The sequence below is a fragment of the Halichoerus grypus genome, chromosome 2, assembly GCF_964656455.1.
Source record: "Halichoerus grypus chromosome 2, mHalGry1.hap1.1, whole genome shotgun sequence".
Lineage (NCBI taxonomy): Eukaryota > Metazoa > Chordata > Mammalia > Carnivora > Phocidae > Halichoerus > Halichoerus grypus.
This window is the reverse complement of record NC_135713.1, coordinates 185,509,648-185,521,682: the sequence shown is the minus strand read 5'-3', so window position 1 is coordinate 185,521,682 and position 12,035 is coordinate 185,509,648. Positions and strand designations below refer to the sequence as shown.

Genomic DNA, 12,035 nt, shown 5'->3' with positions numbered 1-12,035 from the left:
GGAAACAGAGTCTCCAGTTCAGCCTTTGACCTCTACCTCTTCTGGACCTCGGGAATTCCTTCCTGGCTTGACTCCCCAGAGCAACTTGTCTCAAGGCTGAATAGAAATGGGGACCCACACCCAGCTGGTTTAGTCAAAAACTGGGGCAAATTGATTTGCAATTTGACATTAAGTTGTTGTCTCTTCTGGCCATAATTCAAAAGGCGTCTTTATGAAAACTCTCAGGTTATCTCTATTCTGGCAGGACAAACACCCACAGCGCACCTCCTATATCCAATGCTTGGAAGAGAATGTGATCACATTTCATAACACGACAAACAGTCATTTAAAGACCAAAAATAGGCATATACCCTGGTGTTATAATTACAGAGTCTCTGTAAACATTTTACTTATGAGCTAAGCCTAATGCATAGATTCAAGGTTCATTTCAGGTCGCTTGTTTTAACTCCAGTTAAAAAGATCTCTGTGAGGCCATTCAGTATTTTTCCTTCTCATTTCTCCTCCCTCCTCCAAATAGAAAGAGAGGGATTCTGGATGAACATACAAGTGGAGGTTTGGGAGAGAGTGCGAGAATTAGCTAGCCAACCTTCTTTCAGTATCCAACTTCTTAAACCCAAGCAATTTGGAAAGAGGAATGGGAGTTTAGAAACCCTCCAGCCCTGGCCCACTGTCCTGGACTCCAGCTGCCTGGACCCAGCCTGGGGGTTAGGAATCCCTGAAGAATAGGCCTGCCTGAGGGATAGGGGGAGTTGGGGGAGTCAGCTCTTTGGACCCTTTGGGGGAAGGAGGGTGGGTCTGATGTTGGTGAGAATCAGGCCTTCACCTTGGAAGCCTTCTTTGGCCCCATCAAACGTCCTGCAAGGACGCGTGGGTAATTGGATTTTTTTAATGTGTGCGGCTGGGTAGGTTTTAATTAAATTTTATATGGTGACTCAAAGGTTATCTTTGGGAGAGAAAATTGCGCAGAGGATTCGCCATGCCCCCAGCGCTCTTGTGCAGCTCCCCACCCCACCAGCCCCGCGGCTTTTGGAGAAGGGCTTCTCCCCCACCCCAGTTTCTCCTGCCCCAGATAGCTGCCTCTCCTCCTCCCCAGTTCTGCTCCCCCACTCCCCAAACACACAGGTCTTCCTTACCTCCCGCACCCTCTGCTCCCTCTCTTCTCTCTCTGCTCACACAGCCTCCTCCCCTTGCCCAGACCGCCCCCACCGCTAGACGCCGCCGCCCGCTCCCGCACGCTGTAAACTTTTGACCCTCCAACTTTGCGACCCCTCTGGCAATAACACTGGCCTCACGGCCCAGGGTCTCATTCTGCTGCGCCGGCTGCCAAAACCCAAGCGCAAAACGCCTTCCGTGCCCCTCCCCCCTCGCTACCCTCCCCAAACCCCCACTAAGGGCCTTAGATCTGGGGAAGAGGAGTCTTTTGATTATTAAATAACTCCTTGGGAAAAGATGCCACCCCACTTCCCGCATCGACCCCACTTCCCGCATTTCCACGGGTCTCTCCTGTGGAGTGCCTGGAAAAGCTTTTGATGACCCACCCGCTCCATTCTTGTCCCCGAGCGGGGCCGCGGTTGCTGGGCGTGGGGACATACGGGGTGCAATACGACGCGTCAGCTGACCTGGAGAAGGGAGTTTCTGGGGTGAAGAGTGGAGAGAGCTTGGAGCAAGGGTTCCTTGAGAGCGGAGGGGGCTACAGTCCCCAAAGGGCTGGAAAGAGAGAGCTCAGTGTCCAGGCCATGCGAGACCCAGCGGGCCCGGGGCCACCTTGCACGGCCACTCGCTGGCGCCTCCGAGGCCCCAGCCTGGCTGTGAACTTGGTCTAAGGCGGACTCTACTGGCAGCTCGGGGACGTTACAGCCTCTGCCTCTCGGCCGGCGCGGCGGCCGCATGAGCGACCCGCGCTCTTTCGGTTTCCCTTGCGCCCAAATATCCCCTCCCAGGACCCCACTTCTCACAGGGAAGGGTTCGTTCCCCCTTCCCTAGGGGCCTTTTAGGGGTCGGAAAGCAGAAGAGAGCGAATTAGAGAGAGACACACAGAGAGAATGGAACAAGCCTGCAGAAGCTCCAAAATATAGGGCTTATCCTGCATCTCACCTTCCAGCCCCAAGGGGAGACGTTCCCACATGCTGGCACTTTCCCTCCACTTTTCCCCCAGATGCTGCCTTCCAAGCTGAATCCTCCCCTTCCCACCTGGCCTGGGTCATCTCTTGACCAAGCAAGCTGCACTGGGGCCTGCCAGGTCCCTTTCCTCCCTAGATGCATTCATCCCTACCCGACGGGGCTCCGAGGTCAGGGATCGCAACAATCAAAGGCAGCCTCGGTGCTCAGAGGCTGCAACCGGGGCGAAGCTATGTGGGCTCAGCCCGAATCCACACGGAGAGCAAGGCCAGAGAGCGGCCCGGCAGCCTGGGAGCCGTTTCCAGGGAAGAGAGGCTAGAGGATGCTGCAGAGAGTGCATTTTCCTCTCGGAGAGGAAATTTGGGAAGAGAAGAGACAGGACAGAAGACGCCTTAAACAGAGAAAAGGAGAAGAAGAAAAAAAGTGGGGGAGAGATTAAAACTTGGAAAGGGGGTGATATTCCGGTCCGAGAGGTCCCGAATTGCCCGAAGTCCAATCTCTCCAGTCTCCTAAATCTCCTAAACTTCCTCCGGGAGCCCGCCAATCTGGGTCTCAGTAAATTCGCCAAAAGGAAGAACGAAAAATCGAAAAATCGGCCTAAACCTGTCGGCATGCCGGGCCCCGGTCCGGGCCCGAGCGGAGGAGGGGACGGCATCGCGGCCCGAGGCGCGTAATGTATGCGGCAGCGGCGCGGAGCCCCGAGCGCTCCGGCCCCGTCTGCTGACCTCTGCGTGATCCCGGACTCTATGAATTATTGATGAGATATGAGCGTTGATTTCCCCTTTCAGGATGCAAACTCCATTATATGGTTAAAATGGCGATTTAATCGTTGAGAATAGCTTTGGTGTGGGTTTTTTCCCCCAACTCATTTGCGCCTCCTTCCTTTTCATTTAACTGTCTTAATTAAATCCTTTAACAGATTTTAATCACTTTTTGGAGGGAGGGGTGAGAGGAAGGGGGAGGCCATCGCTACCACCACCACCACCAAGCACTAAAAACAAAACAAGCCCCCAGGCCATAAAAAGCTTCTACCTTGGGGAAGTTGGGAAGAAGGTGGGGAGGAGTCCTGAAGCCCTCTAGAAAGGACGTCCTGGGAACATCCACCAAAAGATCCATCCATCTGAGGGCAACCTACGTCTGACAAGGAAGAGTCAGGCCTGAGAGGTGTTTAATTCCACCCCTGAGAAGATTTGTGTGTGGACTCTGACTGTGGGGAGTAAGACACACTTGCCCCTGCTGAGAAGTGCAGGGACCTCAAGCCTGGGGAAGGCCACATGATTCTGGTGGGGAAGGACTCTCCAATCTGGGCCCCAGGGCCACTTAGGGAGAAATGTCCATTTTCCTTAAGGGGCCCCCATTTCTTCTCTCCTCCTCCCCAAGCGGCTCAGTTTCCAGGCCGGTGTCTGGGTTAATTAATATGGATGTGTAACAGCACTGCAGCAATCGATAAATCCTGCTGTGGGCAGATCCCAGCCTCAAAATCTGATTACTTCTAGAAACTCCAAAAATGGAGAGAGTGACCCTAAAAGATGGGAGGGTTTCTTCCCAGCTCTGTCCTCCTTGGTTGATCCAATTGGTCCCCAAGCTGAGAAGCCCATGCAGGGGAGCTTCTTCCTCTCTACCCTGGAAGGGACTGAGTTTGGGAGATTGTTCTAAGTGGTCTGTCTTCTCTCTTGTTCCAAATCCTTGGCTTCTGCCCCAGCATCCAGACTCCAGGGATGAAGGAACCAGGCCAGGAGAGGAGCTCCCACTTGGATCTTGCCCCCACCCCCTGCCTCCCCCCCTCCCCCCAGTGAACACGTTCTCACAGCCAGGGAAGGGTTAAGTGTCCCCGCTGCAGTTATGGAGAGGAAGCCGATGAAATATGGGCGCTCGGAACTCCAGGGCCGGCTGGCTTTCCTGTTTACACTTCTTTATACTTCCTCCCACCCCGCACGCAGAGAAACAAAACAAAACAAAACAAAATAACCAAATCAAACAAAAAAATCCAAAATCAAATTGTCCGCTGAGAGGTGGTCAGGCAGGCCTTGGAGGGAAAAAGGCAACTGGGGCCTTAATGCCCGGCTGCCTCCTCAGGCCTGCCCAGGTGGAGGGTGCTGGGTGGCTGGGTGGCTGGGCGGCAGCATTTGGCTGCAGGGTGCTAGCCTGGAGCTCAGAAGGTTGAGGCCTGGACCCAGCAGGGGAGGCGGAAGCGGGTGGGCGAGGAGGGAGAAAAGAGCCCTCCAGATTGAGGAGCGGCTTCCCGAGAGAATGTCTTGGGGAAGGCAGGAGGGGAGGGCATAGGTCTGTGGCGGAGTAAGAGTTCCTTTGCACCAGAAACCCCTTCTTACCTCTCCCCCCCCCCCCCCCCCCCCGCAACACACACATCCTTATTAGGTTTCAAGGGAGACCATTGCCCAGAGAACCTGAAGCAGGGAAGAGGAAAACCAGCTAGGGAGTCTTTTCCCGGAACCGCTTAGAGCAGGAGACCCTTCAAGGGTTTTGACCTCCGGGGCGGAAGTGGGCACCCTCCCCTGCCCGGGGCTGCTCTTCACCATTCCGGAAAATCTGTCTAGATATGCCCAGCAGATGTCCCTGGGCCGCCAGCCCCACACGTTCTTTATCAGAGTTTGCAGAGCGGACATAGAAGGGGACAAAAAAAAGTCTTCAGGGGCAGGCCTGGTGGTCTGGGGTTTCTGCGAGAGAGCTCGGCATTGGAGGGAGGCCAGGCGCATGGGAATGGGGGTTCCCAGGAGGCCCCAGGTCAGATTCTGCCCCTGCTGCACCCTTCCTCTGCACCTTACTCAACTCATTTGCCTTGTCCAGAGTGGAAGCCTGTGGAGGCTGTGCCTCCAGAATGTATTGGTATCTTAAATGATGCTGGGGACCCTCTGGGAGCTGACCAGAGTCTCCTTTCCAAGGAATACAAATGCCTCATCATTCTTGGGGGGATTTGTCTTCAAATCAGGGTGAGGACCCCAAGCTCTCTGTCCTCTTTGCTCTCAAACCCGTGAAGGTTCTCCTGTAAGTCAGGCCTGGGCAGGGACTGGAGAGCTCAGGGAACAGAGAATGGCTACAGGGAAGAGGGGAGAGAGGCAGAGAGTGCAGATGTCCTTCAAAGGGAAATGGGGGGAATCTCATGGCCCTCCCCTTGTCCCAAAGATCAGAAGCTCCTTAAGGTGCCATATGTCCAATTCTAGGGACTATTCACAGGAGTTGGTAAGCCAAATCAAGAGACGGAGGGCTAGCAAAAACAGGACTGACAGGGTGGTAGACCCCATGGGTCTTAAAATCGGGGGTCAGTTTGGTGGAGAAGAGGCCTCTAGTTTAGAAGAGGGTGATTTACCCTTAGAAAATAACAGGCCCCCTGGGGGTCAGATGATGAAATCCCTCTGGGTTTGCGGTGCCACAAAACAAAGGGGCTTTTAAGGGTCTGGTAGGGAGAGGAGAAGAGGGAGGGAGAGGAGAGGAAAGAGAGAACATTTCTGATTTTTCTCTCCTGCTCCTGAGTCCCTTTTTTCCCTCCGGACAGTTGGGGTCTGTGTTCTTGAGCAAGTTTTATTTATGGAGGGCCTGCCAGGGATCTGCTGAAACACCTAACTCCTCCAGGCAAGGGAAGAAGGCCCCCCCTTCCCCTCACTCCTGGCCAGGAATTAGGTTTGGAATTTGAGGGGATTGTGCCCCTCTGACCCTCCTCAGAGCCAAGCGGAAGGGGCTGGCTTGGAATTAACAGGCGGAAGCTGCGTGCAAAAGCGCCGCACGCCCCATCCTGGGTAACCCCCCGATGAGGCCGTGGAGAAATGGGAGGCACCCCCTTTCACAGGGTTCAAAAATCTGAAAGCCAGAGAGAGCCCCAGTGCAAGGCGGCCCACAGCAGCCGCATTAGCCTTCCCGGTGCTTTTTCTCAGCTCAGATGTATCCAGATAAAAGTGCCCAGCGGCGCGCCCCCACACACCCCTGACAAATGAATGTCATAAAGTTTCTTTCCTGGGGGTGGGGAGAGGTCTGTCTGAAGATATCCAGCAGTGAAGTGGCCCCCCACAAGGGGCCCTTCTTTCAGGAGTACACACCCTTCCCTCTCGCCCCCGAAATTTCCAAGGACACTGAAGGAACCCACACAAGCCCCTTTCCCCCCACAAAGAGTCAGACAGTCCTGTGCATAAAAACCAGGCCCCCCCTACCCCTGAGGCCTTCCAGAAATGAGAGCCCCCACGTCAGTTGCCCAGCCTCTCAGAACTTGGTGCAAAAAGCAGACGAAATATCCCCCACTTGCTAAGCTACAGCCCTGCCGGAGGCAAGATTTCCTGCCCGGGGTTCCAAGCCCCGAAATTGCAGGGGGAGAAAGCGAAAGCTGGAAGCCACTTACCGCGGGAGTGCCGCCACTGTCTTCTGGGCTGGGAGAGCGCTCACCTACCTCTGCCCCCTTCCCCACCACGGCGAGCAGTTAAAGTGTCACTTAACATTCTGGAGAATGTGAAATATACCGCGCGGTGTCAACTCCCCAAAACCATAAAACTAACTTTATGGACCTCACGTGACTTTCTCGAGCCAGTGAGGGGTATCTGTCTGACTTCTCGGCGATTTTTACGATCTAACTTCGAGATAAAACCCCTATCCATTTGACATCTAAATGTCATAGCGACTTTTGGGATAGTTTGCTATGGACAAAGGGGGACAAAGTCAAGGGGTGAGGGGGAAGGAGGGCCCAGTAGAGCCTCTACGACCCTTGGCTGCCTCCTCACCAGCTCCCCCTCCCCCCAAGTCCTGTAAGAAGTTGGGCCAAGCTGGAAGGGATTGACCGGGTAAGTGTCCAGACTTGACTCTTGCACTCAGGGTGAAGGCGGACTTGGATGGAGGAGGACTGGGCCCTAACCCTGGGCCACTCGGGCTGGCAGGGGAAACAGGGGTGTTCCAGGAGGGACCCCAACTCCTAACCAAGAGGGAAGGTCAGTTGGGCCCCTGGAGAGAGGGAACCCTCGCTAAGTACAGAGAAGACTGAGGTTGAGAGGAAACCTTTGAAATTGAGCTGATTTTTTTTTTTTTTTTTTTTTGGTCTTAGTGGGTGGCGGAGCTGAATTGGGATTTGGGCCAGGGGACAGGGGGGCTGGGCAGGCCTGTACCACTCCCAAAAGGCCAGGAGCTTCCTGCTCAGGACTTAGGCCCACATTACTTTCCCTGAAGAGGTTTCCAGAGGCTTTTCTTGCTGGCTGGTGGAAGGCCAGGGTGAAATCTAGCTCACCCTTTCCCTTGCCCCACGCCCCACATGGCATTTCTGGGCCTCTCAGTCCCCCAGACTTGAAGGCCAATCCCCTGGCCCAAGTACCGGTTGACCAAGCGAGGGGTGTAGGTGGCTGAGAGGGGCTGTTGGTGAGCATCCTGCTTTCCCTTCCCTACACCCCAGATCTGTCAAGAGTGGTCTAGGGTGTGCCCAGTGATGGGAGAGACAGGCCCCCAGAGAAAAGACAAGTGGAAGGGCAGTGGAGTGGGGGAAACATTTATTTGACTTCAAGGAAAGCTACAAACAAATACCAAAAGCGAATCACTGAGACAGGCCCGGCAAAGGCAAAGACAGATTCCACACGTAGCACAGCATCCACTCGCTCACTACAAATGGTCTTGGAAGCGAAATGGGGGGAGATGGGTCTGACCCAGACTGTCCCCATATTTACAAGCTTTGGGCCCTCTACTCCAGACCCATGGATTCACAGAGAAATACACAAGACATTTTACACTGAGGATTATTTTTGTTTCCCTACACTCCCAGGCCAGGCCTTGTGGGGCCTACCCAGGCGGCAGGAACTGAACTCTCACGGTTTACCTTCCCTCTTCTCAAGATCACCCCTTTGGTCCTCCACGCCCCCTTCCCACCCTCCGACCAAGCCACTGGGAGACTTGGGCCTGGGGAGTGGGAAGGGAGGAGGAGGAGGGTGGAAAGAGACAGTCATGGACTCCATCTCCGAGGCCAGCTCAGCTGGGCCCCACACTGCGGCACTACCCCACCTCAACAGCTGCCCCTTAGAGAAGTTTCAAGCTGAAACTCAAAATACAGCGACCATCCTTTATAAATAAGTTAGAAGAACACAGATGGGGAGGGGAAAGTTCACGTTAAACATGCGAGTTTCTTTCTTTCCTGGGGGAAGGAGTGCAACCACAGACACGAACATTCAGAAACACTGGCGGATTTGGGGTGAGTGGAGGGGCGTGGGGAGCAGGGAGGGAAAATAATTATTATTATTATTAACAATAATAACAAGATTAACCAGTCCAGGAGAGAGGGAGCCACAGGAAGACCTAAGACCAAACGAAAAATCGTAACACAAGGCCGGGGCGAGGCAGGCTCATGGGAACCGGTCCCCAGCGGGCAGTGGCAGCGCAGGGAGGCTTGGAGGGGCCAGGGCTGGGGGGCGGCAAGGGCTCTTGGGCCACCCAGGGCTCCTCCAGGCGGGCTCAGGGCTGGAAGGCGCTGCCGGCTGTAGCCAGGCTCATACTTTTCAGTTTGTTGTCTTTCTTCCACTTCATGCGCCGGTTCTGGAACCAGATCTTGATCTGGCGCTCGGACAGGCAGAGCGCGTGGGCGATCTCGATGCGCCGCCGTCGCGTCAGGTAGCGGTTGAAGTGGAACTCCTTCTCCAGCTCTAGGGTCTGGTAGCGGGTGTACGCGGTCCGGGCCCGTTTCCCGTCCGGCCCGGTCATATCTGGAGCAGACAGAGTAGAGCCGCGAGGCAACGTTAGTCCGGTTAAGGGAGGGGGCCCTGGATGGGAGAGGGGCGTGGAGCAGGACCCAGGCGTCCCCGGCACCCAGCTCACCGCAGCTCCAAGCCTCCCCACTCCAGACGCCCGCATCCGAGCTCGCTCCTACACCCCCTTCTCCTGCAGCCCCCACTTCTGCCGGCTGCGAATGCGCCCGGCTTTGTCTCTTGCTCCCTCCCTGTGCCTCACCCTTCGCTGGGCTCAGGCGGCCGCTCGCCCCGGGAGGGAGGAGAGCGGCTGCACTTTTGCCCTGGAAAGCTCCTATTACTGCTCGCCCCTTCTTTGCTAGCAGCAGCGTCAAAATTTCGGGGGTAAGCAGGACCCTTCCCCACGTTACATAAACCCCATCCTTTATCCCATAGCTAGTACAGCTGGGCGAATAAAACCTTAGCCGAAGCTGGAGACAAATGATTAAAAATACTCCTCCCCAGCTAAAGACCTAGACCTTCTTTGGCTCTATCCCCCCGAGCTGGGAGGACCCTCTTAGAGACTTCTCCACCTCTGGAAAAAAAATAAATCTATATTTGAGGAGAAGCCAAGCTCTCCTCGCCTCCCTCCCCCCCCCCCCTGCCCAAACGCAGAGAAGGAAAGCCGAGGAGACAAAAAAAGGGAGCGAAAGCGAGAATTACCATGGCTGATGTGAAGCTTCCTCATCCAGGGGAATATCTGCGGAGTCTGCCCCTCGGGCGCGGCTGTGGAGGTGGCCATGGGCTCTGGCTGTGCCCGAGCTAGGCTCGGGCTGCTTAGCTGCCTCGCCGCTTCCTCAGGCTCCGAGGACGCGCTGGCCTCGTCTATTTCGGTGAAATTGGCGCTGGAGCTGGCCGGGGTCGCCTGGTCGGAGGGGGACGAAGCAGAGGGCTTGGCGCTGTGGCTGTCGCCGTTGGTGCAGGGCAGGGACTCGGGCGAGGACAGGGAGCAGCTCGACGCCGCTTGCCTGAAGCGGGGCTCCTGGGCGGGCGCGGGGAAGGCGCGCGAGCTCTCGCCCACCGCCCCAAAGTGGCTGGAGGAGGCCGAGGAGCGGTTGACGCTGAGGTCCATCCCATTGTAATTGTAGCCGTAAGAGCCGGTGTGCATGGCAGCGGGATCCCTGTAAGAGCCGCTTAGAGAGCTGCCACTGCCATAATTTAGCAACTGATAGTCCGGGCCATTTGGATAACGCCCCGAGAAGGAGTTTACAAAGTACGAGCTCATTTGGGTGATTTTGGAGGGCTTGATTTGTGGATCGTGGTCGTTATAACCCTGTGCTTCACGATTTATGATGTATTAATGAATTATAGCGATGCACTGTACTTCGTTTTGCTATGTATGCGGCCAAATATGGGGGGGGTTGGAAGGGGGATGGGGGGGCGTTAGGGAATCACGTGCTTTTGTTGACCAGTCGTAAATTCTCGCTGATGACCTCAAGAGGTAATTCATGCTCTATGGTTACAAATAATGACGATCCGAGAATCGTTAGGGCCGATTCAATGCGAGCCTCCGAGAGAGGGGGAAAAACGGAGAAGGGGGAGAAACAGGGAGAAGGTTGGCGGCGGCCTCTGAGCAGAGCGCGCCACCTCCCGGCGATCGGCGGGAGCGCGGGCCGCAGACTGCCATGGCGGAGACGGCTGCCTCCCTGCTGGCTCCCTGCAACCGCCGGGCGAGAAGGAAACCCGGCCTGGGCTCACCCGCAGAGTTGAGTCTTTTAGAGGAGGGACCCACTTGAGCCTTCACCCACTTTCTTGGGAGTGGGGTTAGACTATCTGTGCCCTTCTCCCTGTCATTATTATTATTATTATTAGTGTTATTATCATCATTATTATTATTTTCACTCTGGATGAGATGATCAAAAATTGAGTTGCTTTTCCCTCACTTGGGCTTTGCAAGTCTCCGTGTTGGGGGCGGAAATGGGGGGGGGAGGGCTGGAAGATGTGTGTGAAAAACAATAACTGCAACGCGTTTCCCCGTGAGCTCGGCCTGGCCTGCTTCCTGCCGGGGCTGCAGTGGCCCACGCATAGCGTCCAGGCGGAGCTGGTATGGCTGGGCCGAGGGTTCCACGGAGAAGCTTTCACTTCTGTGCCTCTTAGAAGTTTGGGATCCTCTTCCTGACTTTCTCCTCCTCCTTAGCCCAGGCCCGGAGAATGGCAAAGCAGGACAGGGACCCCAGAGGACGTGCAGGGCTGGGGCGAAGCGGCCTAGTTGCAGGGGGGAAACGGTGGCAACGACAGAACCGGTGGCTGGGGTTTGGGGTTCTGAGAGTTGGGGATCAAGGCAAGACCGTTTCCCCTCATCACCAGATGCCCGCTATTGCATTGGGAGGCCCCCCTCGAGGCCCCTCGCTGACGTCTGGGTAGTTTCAGAATTTGCCCGGCGGCCCACATCTTCCCTGGAAAGGGGTTCCGAGGACCAGCGGCGCCTTGCTGAGCACGCTGGGCGGCCAGAGACCGCTGCAGCTGGGCTCCTTCTGCCGGGCGGCTATTTTCTTTAAAAATAAAAAAGGGAGAGAGACGGAGGAGGAAGAAAGGAAAACAGTGTCCGCAGCTTGCCGCCTGGGGGGGAAGGTGGGGGGTGGGGAGAGAATGGGTCGTTTTTTGGTTGAGGGGATGGGACCAAGACGCCTCATCACCTGGACTCCTGCCCTCAGGTCTCCAAGGAGCAGCGGAAAGTCGTGCCCTTCGCCCCGTGCCTGCCGGCCGCTTCGAATTCCCCTACTTGTCGCTGAGCTCCTGCTCGAGGCAGGAAAGGGTGTCTGGAGCCTTCAGCTCCGGGCGGAGAGACACCCGGTGGCCCCGATTTAGTCTCCGGAGCCACAGGCCCCGAGCCAAGGGCCAAGGCCGGCGGAGATCAGGCCATGTGGGCAGGCCAAAGGCTGCGGGCCTCGCGAGCGTGAGGACAGAAAGGCGCTGCTGAGGCGCGACACCCGCCTGGCTGTCTCTGCAGGGGCTCCGGGCTCGGGGCCTCGGCGGTGTCCCTCGTGCCACGGACAAACGAGGAAAAGCTTAGAGAATAAGAGGGAAACGGCCCTTCTCTGTCCCCCAGGTCTGCACCAGGAGAGGCTGTTGGGAGCCTCAGCAGTGGCGAGGCGCAGCGCCGGAGCCTGGGTGGGACCGCCCCAGCCTCTATCTCAACTGTAACTTCCGAGTCGCGTCGGGCCCGCCAGGGCGACCAGGGCTCCCGCCTTTGCTGCGGAGTTTCCGGCACTGGGACGCTGG

General features: G+C 56.3%; 2 protein-coding genes across 2 annotated transcripts in view; both read right to left on the bottom strand.

Moving 5' to 3' along the window:
• The window catches only part of HOXB3 (homeobox B3), a 56,061-nt gene that overhangs the window by 34,761 nt on the left and 9,265 nt on the right, over nt 1–12,035 (bottom strand). The gene's annotated exons all lie outside the window — the stretch shown is intronic.
• On the bottom strand, nt 7,576–12,027 carry HOXB5 (homeobox B5). The gene is made up of 2 exons (XM_036092812.2): nt 9,477–12,027; nt 7,576–8,792 (listed from the first exon to the last, which is right to left on the bottom strand). Exons 1-2 carry the CDS (start codon nt 10,036–10,038, stop codon nt 8,545–8,547), a joined length of 810 nt encoding a protein of 269 aa, XP_035948705.1. The 5' UTR covers nt 10,039–12,027; the 3' UTR covers nt 7,576–8,544.

Excerpts from the sequence above, each read along its gene's own strand:
- HOXB5 (XM_036092812.2), bottom strand. The coding sequence starts at position 10,038 with ATGAGCTCGTACTTTGTAAACTCCTTCTCGGGGCGTTATCCAAATGGC. Across the intron at positions 8,793-9,476 it reads GAAGCTTCACATCAGCCATG|ATATGACCGGGCCGGACGGG; the intron begins GTAATTCTCGCT and ends TGTCTGCTCCAG.